This window comes from Neofelis nebulosa, chromosome 15, assembly GCF_028018385.1.
Source record: "Neofelis nebulosa isolate mNeoNeb1 chromosome 15, mNeoNeb1.pri, whole genome shotgun sequence".
Lineage (NCBI taxonomy): Eukaryota > Metazoa > Chordata > Mammalia > Carnivora > Felidae > Neofelis > Neofelis nebulosa.
In genome coordinates, this window is record NC_080796.1 from 49,709,763 (window position 1) to 49,733,225 (window position 23,463).

Here is a 23,463-nt window from a genome sequence, read left to right on the forward strand (position 1 = left end):
CAGAAAACCCTGGAGATTCAGAGATGTTCTGCTATTGGTCCCCCGTCTTCAGAGCAGCCTCCACAGGCTGGACTGTTCCAGAGCCTCGTGCCTGATTCAGACCAAACATGACAGGACCCTGTGCAGGTGTCTGTCAGGGAAAATGAGGCAGGACAGAGCCTTGGGTATATGGCAGCCTTCTTCTACCCACCCCCCACCTGGTCTGCGTGAGCCTGAGAAGAGAGCAAGGCCTCTCTCTCACCCAGGGTGGAAGGAACAGGGTCACCCTGCAGGGTCAGGCAGGGCATGGATGGCCTTACTTCTGAAGTTTGGTCTTTGCCCCCCACGGTTCCTTTGCAGTAACAGTGATTCTGAGACACTGAGCAGCCACTCCTGCTTCTTTTAAGTTATGTTCTGGACAGCTGTGCACACATCCCCACCCCCCCAGAAGGAGAGGGAGATTCTAGCGTCTTCCCCTCTGGGCTCAGTTTTGTGAGGGCTGCTTGTTCTTTCAAAGCTGGCCCTCCTGGGCTAGAAGGTGCGGCCACTGCTGTCTTCTGCACCCATGAGCAGGAGCATGGATAACCCGGGCCATTGCTCTTTGGCTTTGGCTTTAGAGTTGGTTATCGAATGAGACAGGAGAGGTAGAGCCAGCTCCCCGATGTGCTTGGCCTGGGTGAAATATTACAAAAAATCAAACTCCCTGCCTAGGGACACCTGGGTGGCTCAGTCGGTTAAGCATCTGACTCTTGCTTTTGGCTCAGGTCACGATCTCATGGTTCATGGGATCAAGCTCCGAGTCAGGCCCCGAGTGGATGGTGTGGAGCCTGCTTGGGATTGCCTCCTTCTCCCTCTCTCTCTGCCTCTCCGCCCCACCCCACCACTTTCACACACGCCCTCTCTCTTTCTGTCTCAAAAAGAAATAAATATTTTTTAAAAATAATAAAATAAATAAAAACTAAAAGTCCCTGCCTGCTCCCGCAAAGAACATTGTCCCCCGGTGGCTATGTGGGTATCTACCACTTCCAGCCATGACTCCCAGCCTTGGCTGGGTAAGAGCGCTAATGTCAGGGACGTGTCCCCCACACGGTCATCTGACTGCCACCTAGGACTCTGCATTTTATCAGGCTTCCCGGTCAGTTCTGCCGCTCAACCAGGGTGGGACCCACTGGTATGGAGGTGCGGTTATGGGACAGGGTCAGGGACCAGAGCCCCGAGGCTCTCACCTGGAGCCCGGAGCCCACCCTGTTTCTCTTTGTGGTCCTGCCTCTCCCCTCCTCGCCCGTCCCCCGCCCCCATCGTACACAGCTTCCACTGGACTCGCAACAGCAGGTTCTTCAACATCGCCAAGGACCCCCGGGTGTCAATGAGGAGGAGATCCGGGACCCTGGTGATCGACTTCCGCAGTGGGGGGCGGCCCGAGGAATATGAGGGGGAATACCAGTGCTTTGCCCGGAACAAATTTGGCACGGCCCTGTCCAATAGGATCCGCCTGCAGGTGTCCAGTGAGTAGCATGGGCAGAGGGGGGACCGGCATGCCCTGCTTCTGGGGAAATGGGGGGGGAGCATGGAGGGTCATTCCAGAAAGGCCGCCCCTGCCCTTGGCTGCCTTGGTGCCCTGCAAGTCCTGCTTGCTGTTTGCCTCTGAGGAGGAGCGCACCTCCCCCTACTCAGAAAGATTCCTGGGAGAGGAGGCTACCAAACCAGTCTTGAGCAACTTCACCTGCCTTCTGGGCAAAGGAGGAGAGGAAGGAGAGGAGCCTTTGAGGCTGTGCATTTATTTAGACAAATGGCCTCTGTTCTCTCGCTGTACCTTGCCTAGACCCACGGGGGCTCTCTCCCCACTCCCTTGTTCTCCCATCTCCCCTTGTCCTTCTCCCCCTTGCATTTCTGCCTCTAACCTGCTCCTTGCCTCGGCCCCAGCCATCCCCCTCATTTCACCCGCCTCTGTCTGACTCTCCCCAGAATCTCCCCTGTGGCCCAAGGAAAACCTAGACCCTGTCGTGGTTCAAGAAGGTGCTCCCTTGACCCTCCAGTGCAACCCCCCACCCGGACTTCCGTCCCCAGTCATCTTCTGGATGAGCAGCTGTAAGTCTTAGGGGGCGTTTGATTTCTACTTTAATCTTAAGGAGGGGGGTGGGTGTGTGAAATGGGAAGGGCTTGCCCAAGGCTGGAAGGCCTTCACTTGTGAGAAGCTGGTGTAAAGGGGCCACGTGGCTGAGAACACGGTGAGAGGCCGCTCAGGCTAATTTCCTAGCCTGACTGCTGATAGCAAGTTGCTTAACATCTCTGGGCCTCAGTTTCCTCTTCTGGAAGAAATAGGGCTAATCGCTGTCCCTCTTTAATAGGGCCATTGTCAGGATAAATGAGGTCATACAGCCAAAATGCTTATAACAGAGCCAGATGCACGGTAAAGTGCTCAGTAATATTTGTGATGATGGCGAGTTGACAGAAAGCCTCGTGGTTCAATCTCTGGTCGGTCTGGATTTACTGGGACACAGCCAGGCACAGGGATGTAACCTTTGATAAAGGAGCGATAGGGAGACGGTGTTTGCAGAGGGACAGAGTATCGTCGAGAGCTTGTTCGGTTCTGTTTTGGACTGAGACTCTTCACCACTCTGGACCTGTTTCTTCCCACATTTTCAACCAAAATAAGTGGGGACGTGAGTTATAAAGGCGACTGGAGCACCGCTGTCTGTGTCTTCCCGGCTTCCCCTCCGCCTCCTTCCGTACCTGCTCCCCTGTCTGTCCATCCATCGCTCAATGTATAGATCTGCCTGCTTGCCTGCTTATCATGCATCTTCCGTCCATCCCCGAGTTTTTAGCGGCCTGCTTCTGAAAGAGGCTGCCTGTCGAGGAGGCAGAGTTGCGCATTGTTTTGCTGAGGGCGTTGCCCTCATTCATTGTCTCGCTACATCACCATGGTGCATATGCCTGGGGAAGGCTGCCCGGCCACGGGCTGGAGGGTTGGTTAGTTAGCTAACAGCTCAGACCCTCTCATCCCCTGCATCACTCCCGTCACCAGCTTATGTCCATGCTGCCTCCCGAGCAGATCTCGTGACCCTTGCTGGCATCTGTCCAACACAGGCCACCGTCCGCATTTCCCTGGGTTGCCATAATCAGCCATAACTGGCCTCCTTGGTCTTCCCAAAAATGAATCTGATAGTTTCATTTGTATGCTCCGAGCCCTTCACTGTCTCCTCCATCACCTCGGACGAAGTCCAGACTTCTTTCCCTTCCTGATCTGGCTCCCTCTGCCTCCCCAGCCTTTCTCCTACCCCTTGCCCCAGCTGTGTGCACTCACCTTTAGCACACACTGTTTCTGCTGCTTAGAAACGTCTTAGGGCCCCTGTCTCTTCTGTCTGGTAATTGTCATACGGCCTCCAAACCCCAGATGAGGACACCCTGGAAGGAACTGGGTGCTGCTCTTCTCAGCTCATCCCCTTCTTACCAGGTGCTTCCCACTCACCACCCTGCACTGTTTATCTGCTGCACCTTCTGCTAGATTTGGCGCTCTTTCACCAATACTTGGCACAGTGCCTGGCACACAGTAGGCCTGCAGTAAATCTTGGGTAAATGATTTGCAGAACCGACCAGCCCATCGTTGAAGGGTTGGCATCATTAACTTTGAGCCTTAAGAAGTAGCATCTTAAGGGGCTCCTGGGCAGCTCAGTTAGTTGAGTTTCCCGCTCTTGATTTTGGCTCGGGTCCTGGTCTCACGGTTCATGAGATTGAGCCCCTAGTCAGGCTCCGCACCGACAGGGATTCTCTCTCCCTCTCTCTCTGTCCCCCTGCTGCTCGCGTGTGCTCTCTCTCTCAAAATAAATAAACTTCAAAACAAAAAGAAATAGTGACTTAATAAACAACTGTGGGGGGGGGGGCAGGGTAGGAAAGAGTTTGAATTTACGTCTAATGCTTCAAAAATCATAGATAATGTAGTCAGCCTCTTCAGCCACTCCCAGGATGTCACTAATTCTAAAAAACACCATTTTCATGTGTTAACCATCACTGAAATTAGGAAGCACCCTAAAATTGATGGTGCATATCATTGATTAGTATGTATCTCGCGATTATAATTGGTAGTGCTGGTGGGAGTAAGAGCTTCAGATAGAAAACGAGTGAATTTGACTCTTGATTTGGGAAGCAAATCCCTCCCTCTGGCTCGGGGCCAGAGTTTTTCTGGCATGAACAGGAGGCGGAAAAGTATGGCCATAGAGCATGGGTGTGGTGGGCAGACCGGTGTGAATCTGAATCCTGCCCTTCCGTCACTGCTTTTGCAACGCAGGACACATTAAATCCACCCGGACACATCATTAAATCCACCGCTCTCTTATCTGTAAAATGCGAATAAGCCTTGCCTCAGAGTTGAGAGGATTAGACCAAATAACGTTGAATTCCTGACCCACCGGGCGCCCTGTTGGTCCTCGATTGCCAGAACTATCATGATTGTATTACTGTTACCATTACTGCTAACCTCCCTCTGTACCTCTGCTTCCTAATAGCCATGGAGCCCATCACCCAAGACAAGCGCGTCTCCCAGGGCCACAACGGAGACCTGTATTTCTCTAACGTGATGTTGCAGGATATGCAGACAGACTACAGCTGCAATGCCCGCTTCCACTTTACCCACACCATCCAGCAGAAGAACGCGTTCACCCTCAAGGTCCTCACCAGTAAGTGCAGGTCCCTGCCGGGGGCCAGGAGCCAGGGGCACAAGCCCACTGAGCTCATGGAGCCCCAGGCACCTGGGTCTGGGGGAAGCCTTGTCCCCGAGACTGACCAGGGAATCCTCCCGGCTCATTGTGCCTCAGCCACTCGAGCCACTTGAAACGACATCTCTTCATTCTGAAGCCTTGGGTTAAACTTGGTCCCACTCTAAGTCAGTGCCTCTCAAGCTTCGGTGTCAGTCCGAGTCACCTGGCCAACTGGGCAACCATCCCAGGCTCAGCCCTAACCTGCCTCCACGGTCCCGGCCTCCGTGTTCTCCATTAGCTCTCTAGGTGCCCTGGACACACAGCGGCATCGGAGAAGCACTGCTTCGAGTGGCCATCTGGCATCTCTCTCGTGCACACAGCTTGAGTATTTCTTTTATGTCTAGCCGTTGTATGGTTGTCCGTACTTCTAGAATAAAGCCATAGTACAGAATAGCCAAATGAGTAGGGACACCGCCATGAATTGTGCTTGATTCTGTAACACGTATACGCTGGACCGCCTGGAATGACTGCGTTTGCAAGTTGCAGACTTATGTTCTGGTTTTATTTGTTGCCGTTTTTATTTCCCGACGCCGTTTGGCTGGTGCCAAGGGGAGTCGGCATTTCCCGATCCGCTTAGCACCGGTGGCCCTCCACGGAGGAGGGAACCTAGTCAGTTCACAGAGATACTTCTTGCCAGGGACCCGCCGGCCTGGAGCTCTGGCTTCAAGTCCTCAGCCTGCTTTAGGGCATTGGGTTCAAAGTGGCCGTGGTAGTTTGCAGCGTGGGTTTGTAACAGGCCTTCTCGAGAGGAGACCTCAGTCTGTCGGACTCAGCTGTGAATGCCGTTTTCCACACCGTGGACGGTGGTGGTTTTGGGGGAGGCCAGGCAAATGGCATCACATAGGCACCGGCAGCTGCCGCAGGTGGGGGAAAACAGCCTGAACCCCAGAGCCCACACACCTCCCAGAAGGGCGCGGGGAGAGGCCGGGGGAGCTCACTCCTCACTCACGACAGCTGGGGGCCTGGCCCCCTCGTACTGTCATCTTTCCTCAGCGGTCCCTGCCAGTGATGGAAGCAGGTGGTACTGAGAGCCCCCAGCCCCACACTCCGTGTCCACTGGGCATCGGGGTGGACCCCCAAGGAACAGCTTTCTTCCTGCTCCCCTTCTCCTGTATGGAAGTTTTTTCCCTTCTTTTTTTTTTTTTTCTCTTCATTTTCTTCTCTGCTTTCTCACTCTCTTCCTCCGTCCTTCTTCCTTTCTTCTTTTCTCCTCCCTCATCTTCTTTCTCTCTGGACCCCATTGAACCCTCCTCCAGCCCATCTCCCCCACTTCTGCAGCTCCCGACGCACTGTTCTAAAGTTGGTGTCACGCTGCCCATAATTTGCTAACCAATAGGATGGCCAGAAACCCCAGGAAAAGCCCCGCGTGCTCCTGGCAGGATGACCCAGCTTCATTCTGCTTGCTGCCCCTCGCTGGCTTTCTTATTCTGGACCCAGGCCCAGAGGGGACCCTTAGAGAAGAAAGTTGGGCTGCCTGAAGTGTCTCAGTGCACGTCAGGAGCAATCAGCTGCCAGCTGGCTGAGCTGAGGAGGACAGTGTGGTCTGCCCAGGACCTTGGAGTGGCCTCTGGAGCCAGGATGCGGCCAGCAGTGCTGGGCAGTGAGGGCAAGATGCTCACTGAGCCAGTCCCCGGACGGCCTTCGGTGCCGTCACCTGGATTCCTTTCTGCTTGCCCGGTGCAATGCTGAAAGTCAGCCTCCTGTTGGGGGAGTGAGTCAGGTGACCTTCTGTGGTCCTCAGTGTCATGTGGGGTGCACGCAGGGAGATGGAAATGGTAAAGCGTCTTCCTCTGTGGAATGAGGCAGCTAGAGATTCTCAACATAGAGGCAGCTAGAGATTCTCAACATTTAGAAGTTCGACTTTCCAGAAACATCCTTTTCTGTACCAGAGGAAGAAAAGGATATTTATTTCTGCTTCATTTCGGGGTCCCCTTCGCCACTGAAAACTCTTTCCTCCGAATGCCGAGAACCCCCCAGGTGATGAGAACAGAACCCCGTCTGCTTCCTGGAGTTCTCCCAGGGGCAGCTTTGGCTGGGAGCAAGTTCTGGGCATCTGCACCAGCCCAGAATTGGGCACAGTTGCTTAAAATAGCACAGTTGTGCTCTCTCTGCTTTCCTGCCTGGAAAGGACATAGGCTCTTTCTTGTACCTCCAGAACCAGGTCTGGGGGTGGGAGGCAAAATAGCCATGCTAGGACAGCTTCAAAGTCTCTTCTCACCATGCCCCTCCACCACCGTTTGCCCCGTGGGGGAAGAAACCAATCTCATCATGCCTGAGTTTGCACTACCTACGTAAAAGGAAGGGGGAAAAGGTATCTAATACAAAACACTGGGTGATCTGAAATCATTTTTCAAATTTGTTTTGGGTCGCGGTCAAAGACAAACAGCAGAGTCGGGCTCACAAAGATGTGCGTGTCCTACTTTGCCCACACCGGAACAGGTCCCTTTGGGTGCCTTCTGCCACAATAAGAGGTGACCGTGGTGAAGGAGGAGGCTTCTCTGCTGAGGCAGACAGTGAAGCACTAAGCCTGCTTCCTTCTAATGTCACTTCTAATCTAAGTGACACTCTTCGGAGTCAGAAAGCCTCCCTGAATTTCTCAGCTGTGCTGCAGAATCCACAAACCGTGAGGTTAGTTCCAAGCTCGGATCACTTCTCTGCAAAGAGGTGGGTTCTGTTTCACCTTGGTCGCATGGGAGCCTAGGAGCATGAAGCCAGGGCCCTTTTAGCTGTGTGCCCCTGTCCTCCCAAGCCAGAGGAGGACCGTCCCCTCCCAAGGCAGCCTCAGCCCCTCCTCCCCTCTGCCACCCTGCCTCTTCATTCCGCGGCAGGCTGGATCCCACCCTTAGCTCCAGGTGAACCCAAGCCGACTCTCCGGACTGGCTCGGACTTTTCAACATGCCCCATCTTAAGGGATTGTTCTGAATAATGCACATCTCCCCTAGTGGATGTTAAGCAGATTTGGGAAGCGATGCAATACGGTCCCAGCGAAGAGTGTTCACAGCCTCTATAATCGGTTGTAACACGATTTGATCTGTCTTCAAATATGCAAATATTCTGGCACAACGCCTTGCCTCCCTCGGGCGGTTGGACTCTGTCCCTGGCTTCTCAGGGCTGTCTGCTTGGCTTCCAGTCGGCTGTACCCCCCACCCCACCCCCTGTTGGTACCATCAAAACTTGAACCCAGTAGCTGGACGGGGATGGCGGTAGAATGAAAAGCACAGCCTTGGCATGCTTCAGTGCCCTGTTCCAAAATGTCTTTCACAGAGGATTAAATGCCCAAGGGTCTTAATTACCTAACGTCGGAACCAAAGCCGCCGACCTCCTGCTGAAGGGATGACTTCAGCCCCAGCCAGTCTAGGAGCTCTGAATCTCTAGCTTGGTCAGCGGGTTTCTCCCATCCAAGTGTAAAACTCCTAGCCCATACCCTCTCTCTCCTGTCCCAGGCTCCCTTTCTCTTCCGAAAATCTGAACCGCAGCCTGGCTCTCTCTGCCTCCCTGGAGTAGAAGGAGGCCTTCTGCCAGCAGTGACATCTCAGAGACCAGGGTGGTGCCCGCTGGTCAGGTGGGCTGGGGAGGCTGGGTGCTTCTCGCTGGCAGCCCGTGATCACCGGGAGCTGCCAAGGGCCCCTGTGTCCCTCTCTCTCTGTCTCTCTGTCTCACTCTCTCTCTCTCTGTTGATGAACTGTATCTCTTGGACTGTCTTCTCTCACTGAGCTCCCACCACTGCACCTTACCTTCTCAAGGAGGGCTCTGCGCTACCCCCCACCCCCCAAGAGCTGGCCTGATCCAGAGCCCTGGGCACTGAGGATTTTGATGGGAAGTTGTTCAAAAGACCGCTGTGGGATTCCACTAATCCTTATCTCATTTGATTGGAAACATAGGATCAAGCCATTAAAGGTCAAGCCTAATTTCTTTCATTAAAAAGAAACTTATCTTATTATTGCCTTCTTTTGCAGGATTTAACCTTTTCTTCCCTTTTTTGGGCTGTTTTATGTTGCTTGTTCTTCACCAGGCACATTTCCTTTTCAAATTTGCCGTGTCTTTCCTTTGCCAAAAAAAAAACACCGGTTGTTTTCGTGGCTTTGCGTTTCTGTTGTTCTCTCCCCGTTTATGCCTCCATGAGCTCTCCGTGGCCTCCTGTTTGCTCACCTTCTTTTGTTTATTGCAGACAACCCCTATAATGACTCGTCCTTAAGAAACCACCCTGACATATACAGTGGTGAGTCGCCGCGGTAACCTTGGGAGTAACCTTGCCTGTCCTAACCCCAGTTTGCCTAACTCGACTGATACCGTGTCATTAACTCACGCCGGGTGGCAGGGCTGACAGTTGGTCAGACCAGGGTAGGACTTCAGAAGAGCTTCTGGGAGGACTCAGTAGAATCTTAGGAATCAGTGGCGGATGGATGGAGAGCATCTGAGGACAGATGCGTCCGCACGCACGTTGAGGAGGAGACGGAAGTCTGGTTTCTCTTAGTGGTTTACAGTACACAGAAAGCTTTGTGGTACATTTAGTTAGCTCCTACGCGTCTGGATGTGAATTGCCTGCTCTGCAATCTAGCCTTACTTACTGGGGGTGCCGTGTCACAGGCTCCATGTGTCTTTAAAATCCATCTGGCAAATATGAGTGAGAGTTCACTGCTGAGTTCTCTTTTAAGGTAAGTATAAAGGAAGACGGACCATCCGTGGCTCTATTGCCTGGGTCTCTTGCCTCCTCCAGCAGTGTGCACAAATGGGTGGGTGCCCACCCACCCACACGCTTGCAAGTCATGGGACACTTTCCATGAGGCATATTTCTGACGTAGCCCACAACTGGTTGCTCAAGCTGATTAGTAGAGTCATTAGCTATTTCCACACCTGAGCCCCCACCCCCCACCATGGCTCAAGAATGTCTTGTTTCCCTTGAGCAGCCAGAGGAAACATCATTTACTGGCTTTGGCGAGGCAGCTGGCCCCCATCATCCGTTATGCCTTGGAAGCTGAGGCTGTAGGTCCCCAGGGGGGTCATTGTGGGCTCGAATAGATAGGAAGTGTCTGCATTGTGATGTGCTAATATAAACAATGATTGGGGTCTGGAGTGGGGGGTGGGAAGGAGGAGTGTGAGCCGGGGAGAGAGGCAAAGGCTCTAACTTGGCATCAAACAGGTAGAACCACACTGAGATTCTGCCAAAGAGATTTACTGCCCAAGGAAGCGGGGGACCTTTGTTGGATTCTGGGCATTGTTTGTTTTCAAAATAATGGGGCCAACTACCGTGGTGTCAAGAGCCCCGGAGCACTGGTGTGGAATGTGCCTTTCTCTAAATTGGATTTCAGATAATCTATTATGGAAGGATTCTCGAAGCTAGAGTGTAACAGAGCCAGAAGGTCCCTTAGAGACCATCTGGTCCAAACTGCTTGCTTTGTGTAAGATAAACTATTCAGGGAGGCATTGTTTTATCAATGGGATAAGTTTGACTGATTCCAGCCACTTAAATTTTGTGACTAGTGGTAGATGTGATTACAGGTGAATGAGTGGGAGTTGTAAGAACCATCCAGGGCTATGAAACAAAGCAAAGCTCGCAAGAACTCACAATGGAGATGGACCGCCTTCTCCTCAATCCAAGGTAGAATGAATGGGGTTGGCCCAAGGATGAAGCCAGCTGGAAGAGGTGTAAAGTCAAAGTGAGGCACATAGTGAACAAAGGACAGCTAGGTTGAATGCTTCTAAAAAGAAATAGAAAGTGAAAAGGAAGGAAGATGAAGTCCTTCCTGAGTGCAGAGTTGGACAAAGAGACAATGCAATGAAAAATGCCCAGTGCATTTGTCTGCTTGGCCCCCCATAACGGCATTTTGTTCTAGTGATTTCTACAATGGTTTGGTACCCTCTGAACATACGCCAAATGTCCAATGACCTGCTCGGTGGCAGGGGGGAGCTGGTCTGAGATTGTAGCTTGCCACTTGGAATTCACCCAGGCAAGAGAAGAGTATGCACTCGAAGGTAGACAGCCTTCCTTGAATTAAACACAGGCTCCGGGAGGTACCACTGAGTGACCTCAGGCAAGTCATTTAATCTCCTCATCTGTAAAATGGGTATGTTACAGGCCCCAGAGAATTGTCATGAATGTTAACCAGGGTAACGTGCGTATGGTTCCCAGCACGGTGTCAGACACATCAATGATTAGTACGTGTTAGCACATTACTGGTACTGAAGGGAATGGTTTAGTGTTGACTCAAGTTAAGATGGACATAGAGAACCTGAAGAGAAGCCAAAGGAAGAAAGGCTAGCCCAAGTGTGGGAAGAAAGTACTATGGAGGGAGGAACTTGAAGGCAGACTAGAAGACCAAGAGCTATTCAGATCTTCAGCTGTGCTGAGAACTGAATAAAAAAAAGCTTCAACTGGGGTGCCTGGGTGGCTCAGTCCGTTAAGCATCCGATTCTTGATCTCAGCTCAGGTCTTGATCTCACAGTTGTGAGTTCAAGCCCTTGCTTTGGGCTCAGCACTGGGCTCTGTGCTGGGCATGAAGCCTGCTTTAAAAAAAACACACACACACACAAAAACTCCAACTATTGCATAAGGGATTTGGGTTATACTTATGGAAGAGATTTCCTGGCAGTGGAAGGTATCAAATGTCACTAGATAAAGAGATTTTTTTTGTCTTCTGGGATTGTTTGGTCAGCTGTTTCTGGGGCCAGAGAGGTGGATGAGATACCACGGATCCAACCTCATGAGTCCTTAATTCCGAGAATTGAAAGCAGCAAATGTGAGATCCAGCTGCCCCTAAAAGCTGTTTCTGGCAGAGGTTCTTAGATACATCCGATGCATTGAACTCCCTTCTGCTAACCCACAGTACTTGACAGAGGGGGGCAACTCAGATTGTCAGCAGTCTTGACCTTTCCTCTCACAGGAGTTGACCAAAACATTTTTTCATTGGTCCTTTAAAGCCAAGGTGGCCGAGGCAGTATCATCTCTTGAGGTGTCCCCCCTGGCCAGATTCCCCTAGAAACCCACGAGCCTGTTCTTGAACCACAGCCCGGGAGAGCAGGAAAGGATGGACTGTCCTTGGGCTAGAGGTCAGAGGGGCCCATGTGGGAAGCTCTTCCTGAATCCACCAACATGAGCTTTGGCATCTGGGTTCTGAGTTTGATCAGGTATTCGATCTGACCCCAACCCTGAAGAACAGGGAGAATAAGAGAAGCATCATCTGAATCCCCACCTCAATGAGGGTGAGTGAGATCCTATGATACCCTAGGAGACAGTCATCCTCTACCATTTAGGGTCCTATAGAGTAATCACCTTTGTCTTGGAGACTCTTCCTGAGTCTACTTCTCCAGGGAAAGAAATTAGCCATCTTCCCTTGGGAGCAGTGGCCCCCAAAGCCACCAGCTGGCTTATCCTTCATAAATTATCATTTATCCTATCATAAATTGGCACCTGCTGCAGCTGACCAGTTTTTCATAACCTCTTCTTTGGGTCCAGCCTTCTCAACCCTTCATGATACCGTGTGTCACCCTGACTCCTCTTCAAGCCTTCCGTGGCCTTAAGAATCCAGTTGAGATGCCTTTGGAGCCTCCTCATTCCCAGCTTCTTTTCCACGTTGGGCTTGACTTTATTTAATGGCCACTGAGGAGGGATGGCCTCTTAGCTAAGACAATGGGAACAGTATTTAAGGAAAACATAGTGGAAGAGGTTCATCAGGGCAGCTCGCTAAGACAAAAATGTCTTTCTCCCTCACCTCTTTTGCCCTTGGATTTCAGTTTTCTTTGGTTTGAGTAAGAAAGATACTCCCAAAGCTGGCTGTCAGAAGCAGGGACAGATGGGATATCCATCTTTAAAGAGGCGATACAGTATAGTGTCAGAGCACACACTTTGGTGCCAAATGGTCCAGAATCCAAAACACAACTGACTTGTGACCTTGCCAAGTCTGTGGACTCCATTGAGCCTCAGTTCCCTCTGGTGCAAATGGAGGTGGTCCCCCCCAGGTTTGTTGTGAGGATGAACATGACTATGACTATGACGTCTAGAGAGAGCTGTTAGCCCGGGCTTGGCCCGTCATGAATGCTCACCAAATGGTGGCCCTGATTATTGCCTCTGACTTTTAGAATGTTCTTCCCTATATTTTTTGAACCTTGGCTTGTTTCCCAGTAGCTTCTCCTCCTTTGGGATAATTCTGTGGTTGCTAGCCCACATCCTACGAACGGGAGTATTGCTATAACCTTTTTATAGTCACAGCTCCCAGCATTGTCAAGGTCCCCACAGCGAGACTCTGTTCATTTCTCCTCCGTCCCATACTTACTGCTTTGCTGGCCAAGTGTGCTTGTGGTGCTGCGTGCTATGGTGTGAATTAAATGTCCACAGGGTCTCGGGCTGGTTTCTGCAGATTTTGTCCCTGCGTGGAAGGAGTATGCCAACTGAGCTGGCTCTCCCACGTAGTCCGGGGGTTCCCCACACTCAACAGACTCACCAACCTCACACCAGAGCCACCTGCCCTGAAAGCTCCTTCTCCTCATAGTTCCCTTGACCTTGTGTTGTCTTGACTGTTTGGGTGGTTCCACGATAACGGGTGGGAGGAAGCTGCTGCTTTGTATCAGGCTTCCTTGGGACTGAGAGCTGGCTGCCACAAGAGTTACAGACGGTAACCAATTAACCCCATAATGGATTAACCCATTCAGTAGCCACTGTTGTATATGTGTGTGCCGGTGGGACAAATGAGGACCTCTGCAGAAAGAGAGATAACACGCGGGGTAAACTGTTGCCTTCTTGTCTGTTCCCTTCTCCCCTCGAATCCATCCATCCCGCAAACACCGACTGAACGCTCGCTGTGTGCCACATGTTGTGCCAGCCGCCTAACTAACTCTCATCATTTCTTCCCCTGACAAAAGCATAAAATAGACACCAGCTCTAGGAAATGCACTCCCCGATGGCTAATGGAGAGAAGCTGAGTGCCTCTAAGACGGGAGCCCTGCTGACCCAGCCGGGCACCAGCCTGTCCAACAAGCTCCTTTAGGAGACACCGGTGTCGTGGAGACAGGGTTCCCCCGCCGCTCTGTCCTCGCTGCCAGCACCCGTTCACAGCCCCCGCCGGGAAGATGCCCTTGTTCCCCTTCCAGGCATCTCTGAGGGCTCCCGGCCCCTGGCAGCTCTGCCTGCCTTCTTCCTCTCACCTCTCCAGCTGAGTCTAAGACCCCTACACCTCTGGGCAGGGGTGCCTCCTCCAGCTTCCCTTTGCTTTGGGGCTCCTGGTGGGAAAACCCTTGCTCTTCTCCCTTCCGTCTTACTGTGCACAGAGCTCCCGGGGAGAGGTGAGGTGCAGGTAAGGTGGGGTCTGCTGTGCTGGGGGTGTGCCCGGACTTGCATGACCCCGTCCACAGCCAAACGGCCATCCTGGCCGTGTCGATCTCCGCGAGCCACCGGGCCTTCCAAACCCACGTGCACATCACTGATGGCTGCTCCCGCCTAGTTGAATTGTAGATCACCTCCCCCATCTTGGCTGCCACTCCCCACTCCCCCTCCCCCAGTCTCTCACATCCAATTAACACCCTCCTCCCAGCCCCCTTCCAGAGTCATTAGCGAAGAAGCAGAATGGTCTTGGCCCCAGAGTGATTTCCTGTCATCTCTGCTCATTCATTCTCTCCGTGTCTTTGCTAAGCCATTAATAATGCTTCCTGCATCTCTGACTGTTCATCTGGGTCTCTGTGGCTTCATCCCAGCTCCTTGTCTCTAGGGTCGCAAAGAGCAGGTTGTCTGTCCTGTGGCCCAATACAGGTCTTCTCGTTCATCCGCTGCTGCTGAGACGGCCTCCCGGTGGTGGCCACCGCATTGGCCTCTGGGGTCCCAACCCAAGATGCTCCAGGAATAAACTGCTCACTGCCCGGGCAGCCCCCTCCTCCTTTCCCGGGAAGGAGGGGTTTTCCTAACAAGGGAGGAAGCCGGGCTCCTCTTGCCAGAGCCTTTCAGAACTTAGATGTGCTCACACACATGTGCCAGTGGGGCCGAGGAGCCCCGCGCTTCCTAACACACCTCTCTTAATGATGCCCCGGCCCCTCGGGGGGGGGGTGGGGTTCAGCTGGGAGGGTCCGGGGCTTGGTGCCTCTGAGGGTAAGGGAGTAAGCAGGGGGCGTGATGACACTTCTTTCTAGCCTGACCGCTTTGGCCTAGCTGGGTCCACCCTCTGGGCAGGAGGCTCATGAGAGCTCCTTCTATCCTGTTTCAGCCCGAGGAGTTGCAGAAAGGACCCCCAGCTTCATGTACCCCCAGGGCACGGCGAGCAGTCAGATGGTACTACGTGGCATGGACCTCGTGCTGGAGTGCATCGCCTCCGGGGTGTACGTACAGCTCGCACCCCCCCCTCTGGCCACCCTCCGGGAGGACGCGGGTGGGGGTTTGTGCACGCTCTGTTCTTGCCACGGTTTGGGGGGCAAAACATCGTCCTCTCCATCCCGTTCTGGCTGTTTCCTTCATGGGTAATGGGGAAGGGAGATGGGTAGGCATCCTGGACGTGTGTTAGAACCTCACGTGACTTTACGTAAGTCCCTCAGTGCTCTGCAGCCGAGCGTCCCCTCTGTATGGGAGAGGTCGGCTCTCATAGGACACGCGTCCTTCTGGGCCCAAGTCCACTTTAAGGTCACCTGGGTGTCCCAGACTCTGTAGAAGAACAGCAGGGCCGCAGCTGGTGATGAGTCCGTGTTTCCCGCTTGGTCCCTCTCCCAGCCCGACACCAGATATCGCGTGGTACAAGAAAGGTGGGGACCTCCCATCAGACAAGGCCAAGTTTGAGAACTTTAACAAGGCTCTGCGCATCACCAACGTCTCCGAGGAGGACTCTGGAGAGTATTTCTGCCTGGCCTCCAACAAGATGGGCAGCATCCGGCACACGATCTCGGTGAGAGTAAAGGGTACGTTGTGTGTATTTCTCATTATGCTGATTTTGCCAGCCCTACATGCCACGACCACCCTTCCCTCTGGGGGGCGGGCCGGGTGAGCAGGGGAGACCCAGCAACACTCTGGTTCGTGGTAAGTGACCTGCCAGGGACGGTGTCACCCTGTGGATGTGAGAGAGAGAGAGAGAGAGAGAGAGAGAGAGAGAGTGTGTGTGTGTGTGTGTGTGTGTATACACGGTGGGTACTAAGGGAAAGAGACCCACCCTGACCATCACCCACCTCTCTGTTGTGCCCAGGGCTCCCTCCACAAGAATGTACCTCCATGGTCCATTTGGATTTCACCCAGAGCCTTGTCTTTCTTTACTTTCGCATTTTAATTCACGGCGTGTCGTTTTGGCCCTGTGCTGTCTGTGTACTTGTGTGTGGTTCTTTTTACAAATGGGGAATTATCACGACCCAAATTGTTTTTTAAAAAAATCACGTCCCTCTCCCCCGAGCGCGGATGGCCCCCCTGAGCTATCGCGGGCAGTAAAGCACGTGCCTTTCTGGGTCCCCGCCACAGGTGGGTAGGGTGCACCAGTTGCCTCTCAGCCCGGGGCCGAAAGGACTGTGGGGACGGTGAGGTCTGACGCCAATAGTACAAGAACTTCCGTAGCATGCGGTCAGCTGATCCTGTGACTTTGGTCTCAGCACGACACTCAGACCGAGGGTTCTTGACCTTGTTGGAGGCATCAAGATCTTTGACAATCCGATGCAAAGGAACCTCTCAGAAAAAAGTCCACATGTCCACAATTAGAAGGGCTAGCCAGCACTGCCCTACCAGAGCCCAGTGTCTAAAAGAATAAATACGAGGTCTTTTCTAAATGGTCAGATCTTGCAGCGATAGCCATAGAAACCCAGAGGGGCCAGCCCCGTGCGCACTTGACCACCCTCCCTGGCTCGAGCCCTTGGATGCACATCATGAACACCTGTGGGGCTCTAAAAGCATTTGCTGCCCAAGCCTCCTCCCCTGAGGATTCTGACTTAATAGGTCTCCGACAGGCCCCAGTGTCCGTGTTTGTTAAAAGCTCTTCAGAGGATTCTAACGAGCGGCCCCAGTTTAGAACTATTGTTCTGCGAACTCAAAATAGACCGGGTGGCATCCGTGGCTCCAAGCCAGCCAAAGGCAGGCTGGACTGAGTCCTCCCATGAGGATGAGCCCTGGGCAGGTGGTGAGGGCCTGGAGCTGGCACCCAGGGGCTCCTGCCTTCCTAGAGGGAGCCGGTCTGGTGTCTTCGGCCTGCCCCATGCCGGCTAACCGCCCTGCCTGCACTGTGTTTGTCTTCCAGCTGCTCCCTACTGGCTGGACGAACCCAAGAACCTCATCCTGGCTCCTGGCGAGGACGGGAGACTGGTGTGTCGAGCCAATGGGAACCCCAAGCCCACCGTCCAGTGGATGGTAAACGGGGAACCTTTGCAATGTAAGTAACGAGCCGTGGTCTCACCCGACTCCGCTGTCTCTCCTGTCTCTGCTGAGGCTCCAGATCCCCATCCCTCTGGGCCAGCCCCAGTGGTCCCAGAAGTGAAGTCAAAGAACAGCCCCTTGGCTGCTGCTTCTGGAGCATCCCATCCCCGTGGACATCTCAAGAGACAGGAAATCTGCCTCACCTTTGTGCGAGAGGACAGGAAACCTGTCGGTAGTTCCCCAGACCCTGCTCTCTGCTGAGGGCGAAATGAGAAGCAGGTTGGATGTGAGGAAGAACCTCCCCATGACAGCAGAGATGCGCCAGCACAGTTAATGAGTATGCCCAGATCTGGGGAAATTGCATCCTGCCCGATGGCTGGAGTAGGTGATTCCAGGGCCCCTTCCAGATGGGGCTGTTGGTCGAGTTTTCCCGTCATATTCTCGCCAGTTGCGTTCACATTAGAAAATGTCCTTGTGGATCTCCGTGAGAGTGCAGCATGCCCGCACCGTCCGGTGCTGAGCACATACCTTCCTCCTCCCCCACCCGTCAGTGTCCTTCCACTGGGCACAAGCAGAGACACGGACGCCACCTGCCCTCTGCTGTTGTGTCCTGACAGCACTTTGGGAACAGGGCAGACAAAGACACCAGACTTCACAGCACCATTAAATAAATGCAGAGCCCAGGACTTGCAACTGAGCCTGGAAAGGTCACCGGTCACTTAAGGGGAGTGACTGAGAGGAAAGTGGGCTCCATGAGAATTGTCAGGGAAGGAGGCATTGGAGTTGCTGGCGTTGACTTCTTTGTGCCTTTTTGCTGAGTGGGGACTTGGGGACGGGTGATAAGGATGCTGACCGTGTCTTCATTTACCTCCTGCTGATTCCCCAGTTCCGGGCTGACACTTGCTATCTGTGGAGTGGCGCCTGAGGGGCCAGACCTGGGGTGGCCCTCGGCCCACTGCTGCTGTGGGTCTGAGCGATGCTGGATGGGTTCACAGACCATCCAAGCCAAGGCACCCGGTCCAGCCCAGGAATCTTAGAGCAGAAAGTCACCTTCTAGCAAAAGCTGGGAAAGTGGCAATTCTTTACACTTCTAGAACACTATTCATACAGCTCATTATCATTCTCTTTTTTTTAATTTTTTTAATTTTTTAAATGTTTTTTAATTTATTTTTGAGACAGAGAGAGACAGAGCATGAACAGGGGAGGGACAGAGAGAGAGCGAGACACAGAATCTGAAGCAGGCTCCGGACTCTGAGCTGTCAGCACAGAGCCTGATGCGGGGCTCGAACTCACAGACCGCGAGATCATGACCTGAGCCGAAGTCGGATGCTTAACGGACTGAGCCACTTGGCGCCCCCCCCTTTTTTTAAAATGTTTATTATCATTCTCTTAATAAGCTCCTCAGAGTAGGATGGGAGTAATTCTCCCCCGTTTGACAGAGAAGGGAAATGAGGCCCAGAAAGATTTATTGGTTTGTCCCAGTCCCAGACTGACATGTGAGCAGGACTGAGACCCCACAGCCACTCCTCAGCCCCGGCTGTCTGCATCACAAGCCAGCCGTACTAGAAGAACCGTGGGAGCAAATGTTCTCTCTCGGTTTAGGATACGTTTCTTGGGATGATCAGGAAGCTTTGGCAAACCTAGGGACTCATTCAGTTTCAACAGGCATTGGCTTATGGGTTTAACTCTGAATGTTTGAAGAATGCTCTGCTCAGAGGATGGGAAGGTGGTAGGTCCCATCCGGTTGTACTTTCCTTTGTCCTTTTCAAAACATTTGGGTGTGCACACATTGGATTAAAATAATAACGACCATCATAATCTGTGTGTGCCAGGCCTCTGCTGATGAGTTTATGCATGCATAACATCTCAGGTCACCGTCCTGAGAGCCCCGCAGGGTGACATATCATCCCCATCCCGCACACAAGGATGCTGGAGCTTCAGCAACTGAATAAAGCCGGCAGGTGATGCGGTTAGAATTCAAACCCCTTTCTGTTGCCGCGGCTTATGCTGTCAACCACGTCTGCCCAGCTGCGGAACAGGAGGAGCAGGGATTCACAGTCCCATGGGACAGACTGAGGGACAAACCCCAGTGGGTTTATGATGGGCCCAAAGTCACACAGCTAGGCAGCAGTCGAGCCGGAAGCCGGGACTTCTGGTGCTTCTTCCACAGCACCCCGGTCGTCCTAGGGGGCCCTGGCCAGGACCCCAAGTGCCCTCCACCCTGCCCCTCCTGTTGCTCACGTGGACCGTCTTTCCTATCTGAAGCGGCACCACCCAACCCAAACCGCGAGGTGGCTGGGGACACCATCATCTTCCGGGACACCCAGATCAGCAGCAGGGCTGTGTACCAGTGCAACACGTCCAACGAGCACGGCTACCTGCTGGCCAACGCCTTCGTCAGTGTGCTGGGTGAGTGCACCCCTCCGCTCGCCCTCAGTGCAGCCTCCCTGGGTGTTCTCCTCCAGAGGTCAGCCAGGCTGGGTGGGGTAAGAGAGCGGCAGGATGGGGGAAGCATGGACACTGAAGATGAATTTTCTGGAGAGGGTGAGGGACTTCGGACCCATGGATCTGGATGTGTGGACAATTAGTTCCCTGTTAGAAGTCAGTTTGGGGCCCTTTCCCCCCTGCAGATGACGGGGAGGGACCTGTCTCACCCCTTCCACTATCCAGGCCAGTTCTGCCTGCGTTCTCAGGGTCCTGGGGGTAGGAAATGGTTCTGAATCCGTTGGTGGTGTCCCTCCCAGAGCAGGGAGAGGGCAGAGGCGACCGGGAGATGCCTTGGGGTTGTGGAGGGGGAGTTATAGAACCTGCTGGATAATCTGGGGAGGCCCTTTGCAAAAGCTGGACTAGATGTAGCGTAGGCTGAGGGTAGATGGGTGACCCTCCTCCTTCCTCACCCAACCCTGAGAGGCTTCTTAAAGGAGGTTTGACGGAGGAAAGGATGTTGGGGATTGGAGAGCTGCTACGCCACCGAGGCACCTAGAAGAACTGGGGGGCTGGTAGCTGGAAAAGCTGGCCCCCCCAGCCAAGACCCGTTCTCCGGGACTTGCAGACGTGCCCCCTCGGATGCTGTCACCCCGGAACCAGCTCATTAGGGTGATCCTGTACAACCGGACGCGGCTGGACTGCCCGTTCTTTGGGTCTCCCATCCCCACACTCCGATGGTAAGTTTTAGGAGACCAGGCGTCCCCCCTGGGGTCCTGTCTTATGGTGCCCGTTCCCATCAGGTCCACATTAGGTATTCAGTAAGACCTGGGAACATTAAAGGGTGGAAGCCAGGAGGAAGTTGGCAGATCACTGAGGTCAGCCCCCTCGTTTTTTTTTTATTTAGTTAGTTTTAGAGACAGAGAGAGAGAGAGAGAGAGAGTGAGAGTGGGGGAGGAGCAAAGGGAGAGAGAAGGAAAATCCCAAGCAGGCTCTGCTGATAGCACAGAGCCCGATGCAAGGCTCAAACTCATGAACCATGAGATCATGACCTGAGCCGAAATCAAGAGTCGGACACTTGGGGCGCCTGGGTGGCTCAGTCGGTTAGGCGTCCGACTTCGGCTCAGATCATGATTTTTATGATCCGTGAGTTCAAGCCCCGCATCAGGCTCTGTGCTGACAGCTCGGAGCCTGGAGCCTGCTTCCGATTCTGTGTCTCCCTCTCTCTCTGCCCCTCTCCCACTCATGCTCTGTCTCTGTCTCTCAAAAATAAATTAACGTTAAAAAAAATAAAAGTTGGACACTTAACCAACTGAGCCACCCAGGTGCCCTCCTTTATTGTGCAGAGAAGAAAACTTGCCAGGGTCGCCCAGTGGTTGGAGGTGGACCCTGCGGGGCTCAGGCTCCAGGCTGCCCGCACAGCCTCTCGAGAGGTTGCCACCCCACTCCCTTGGGCCAGTCCTCTCAGTATGCTTCGTGTTGTGCTGCTCTGTTGTGAGGTTTAAGAACGGGCAAGGCAGCAACCTGGATGGTGGCAACTACCATGTCTATGAGAACGGCAGCCTGGAAATCAAGATGATCCGCAAAGAGGACCAAGGCATCTACACCTGCGTCGCCACCAACATCCTGGGCAAAGCTGAAAACCAGGTCCGCCTGGAGGTCAAAGGTAAAGGAGAGGGTTGGTAGGTAGAGGGCGGCGTGGGGGCAGGCGAGGAAGCCATCGCCGCAAAGCGATTCCCGTGTGCTGTTCCCTTTGAAAATGCACCACACGTAATGTCTGATCCCTGATGGGACCCTCCCTGTGCGTCTGTGTGTCCTCGAGGGTTTCCAGCTGGCCTGGGTGCTGGGAACACCGAGCCATTCTCAGCCTGGTCCATGTGGAATTAAAGAGGGAAGCCCGAGACCCCACCAACACCCCACTACACCCCAGAAAGTGCATCATCTATTCCCCAGCCGGATAGAAAGGACTTGGGGATTGTTTACTACTTGGAATCACTCATTCATATAACTGAATGTGACCTTCTGCCACCTTCCGTGGTCGGTCTAACCTTGAGGTCACGCGCGTCACACGGTGAGGCCACGTGGGGTGGTGGGCAGAGGCCACGCCAGTGACGACCTCCCTCGGCTTCTCCACAGACCCCACCAGGATCTACCGGATGCCCGAGGACCAGGTCGCCAAAAGGGGCACCACGGTGCAGCTGGAGTGTCGGGTGAAGCACGACCCCTCCCTGAAGCTCACGGTCTCCTGGCTGAAGGATGACGAGCCCCTTTACATCGGAAACAGGTTTCTGCTCCTTCCCTGTCTCTCCCTGCCACGAGTCTGGGACCGTTTCCTTCCCCCTTGCTCTTGGCGACGCACTGAGGAACCCAGGGACAGGGAACCTGTGTCGCGTGCAGAGGGGCGTGGCAGCATTAGTGACTCCCCAACCCCGGGTCCCTCTCTCCCTCTCCCCCCAGCTCTCGGCCTCTCCCCTCCTCTTCCTTCTCCCTCTCCTCCTTTTCCCACTCCTTTCTCTCTTCCCTCCTCTCTTCCACTCTCTCCTCCCCCCCTTTTCCTCCTCCCTATGCCCTCCTCCTCCCTGCAAGTCTCGGCAAGGCTGGCGGCAACGTCCTCAGACCTGCTTGCAGTGCCCCTGTTCTCCAGCAGAGGGCAGGGCAAGCCCGAGTCGCCGGCCACCAGAGTGCCCGTGGGGCGTCCGAGCCCGTAGGCAACTTGGACTCTTACCAGACCACCCCAGCCTCCCGCGTCCAGATTTAAGTGATGTAGGGGAAGGGGAAGCATTGATAGTGTCTAAAAGTCCCCACGGGGGTCACTAATGTGCAGTCCATGTTGGGAATGGCTGGTCCAAGCCTTCCTCCACAGGGCTCTTTGTTGTACCCTCTAACATCCCCGGGGGTGTTTGTGCAGAGCCCTGAGGTCGCGCGTGGGGAACAGCGGTTTCCACGATCATCTCGCTTCTCCAGGGGTGTACCCTGCAGACAGGCGCAGGCATCCGTGCACTCAGTGGATACTCAGAGCTCCACCAGCCCGCCCTGCTCCGTGGTGCCCACCTCCCTCAGCAGGAGAGAGTTCAGAGGAGCCCAGGGCGCCTGGCCTGCGCCTGGTGCGAGACTGGCCTGGGCTGAAGTGAGAGCCAGAAGTAGGGGAAGAGGAGGGATACCAGCCCGCCTGTTGAGACGTGGACCTAACTGTGTCCTAATTTGGGAGGGGAGCACAGCACGGGAAAGACACAGGCGATATGGCCACTGGGGCATTCGAGCGCAAGGAACGTGGGTCAGGGCCGCTTCTGCTTCACCCACTTCCCCTTCCCCCTCCGTCAGGCACCTCAGGGCGCCAGGTGACAGTGAGGACCGTGCCTCTCTCGCAGCATTGAGAGGGGGGCCTCCTGTCGCCTGGGAGGGGCTGTGGCTGCCCAGGCCGGCCTGTGACGCTCCCCTCTCTGACTTGCCACCCCCCCGCTCCAGGGAGAAAGCAGACAGTGCCCGGGGCTCCCCCCAGCCCCCCACTGTCTGCCCGCTCGCCCTCCTCCCGACCCCTCCCTGGTGCCCTTGCAGGATGAAGAAGGAGGACGACTCCCTGACCATCTTTGGTGTGGCTGAGCGAGACCAGGGGAGTTACACGTGCGTTGCCAGCACTGAGCTGGACCAAGACTTGGCCAAGGCCTACCTTACTGTGCTAGGTAACTGCCACCGCTCACATGCGCTCTGACCTCCGCCCCCCGCCCCCGCCACCCCTTCCCGAGGCCAGAGAAGCTGTGGGCCTTGGACAGCTCCCAGGGCCCTGCCTGTGGTCAGCGGGCTGGTCAGGCACGGTGGTCTCTTGCCATTTGATCTGAGGGTTAGGAAGCTGCTCCTTTCAGAACGTGCTGGGCTGGACACTGTACCTCCTGAGTGGAACCATTAACTCGCCCAAATCCTCAGCTGAAGGGTTCCTGAGCGAGAGAGGGAAGGTGGACAGGGGGTTCTTCTCGTGATCATTTTTACCAACTTCACAGCTGCCTCTCTACC

At 54.1% G+C, this 23,463-nt stretch overlaps 1 protein-coding gene across 19 annotated transcripts in view; it reads left to right on the forward strand.

The window, feature by feature from the left end:
- Positions 1 to 23,463, forward strand: part of NFASC (neurofascin) — a 178,508-nt gene that overhangs the window by 116,628 nt on the left and 38,417 nt on the right. For 15 of the 19 annotated variants that reach the window (XM_058701645.1, XM_058701642.1, XM_058701649.1 and 12 more), the window contains 12 exons: positions 1,288 to 1,484; positions 1,945 to 2,067; positions 4,482 to 4,652; positions 8,902 to 8,952; positions 14,921 to 15,032; positions 15,418 to 15,602; positions 16,916 to 17,047; positions 19,297 to 19,440; positions 20,084 to 20,195; positions 20,955 to 21,121; positions 21,592 to 21,739; positions 23,011 to 23,135. In XM_058701645.1, the coding sequence (XP_058557628.1) occupies positions 1,288 to 1,484; positions 1,945 to 2,067; positions 4,482 to 4,652; positions 8,902 to 8,952; positions 14,921 to 15,032; positions 15,418 to 15,602; positions 16,916 to 17,047; positions 19,297 to 19,440; positions 20,084 to 20,195; positions 20,955 to 21,121; positions 21,592 to 21,739; positions 23,011 to 23,135 (1,667 nt within the window). The remainder of the gene's footprint in view (positions 1 to 1,287; positions 1,485 to 1,944; positions 2,068 to 4,481; positions 4,653 to 8,901; positions 8,953 to 14,920; positions 15,033 to 15,417; positions 15,603 to 16,915; positions 17,048 to 19,296; positions 19,441 to 20,083; positions 20,196 to 20,954; positions 21,122 to 21,591; positions 21,740 to 23,010; positions 23,136 to 23,463) is intronic. The other 4 variants (XM_058701646.1, XM_058701647.1, XM_058701654.1 and 1 more) reach the window with 1 other exon arrangement.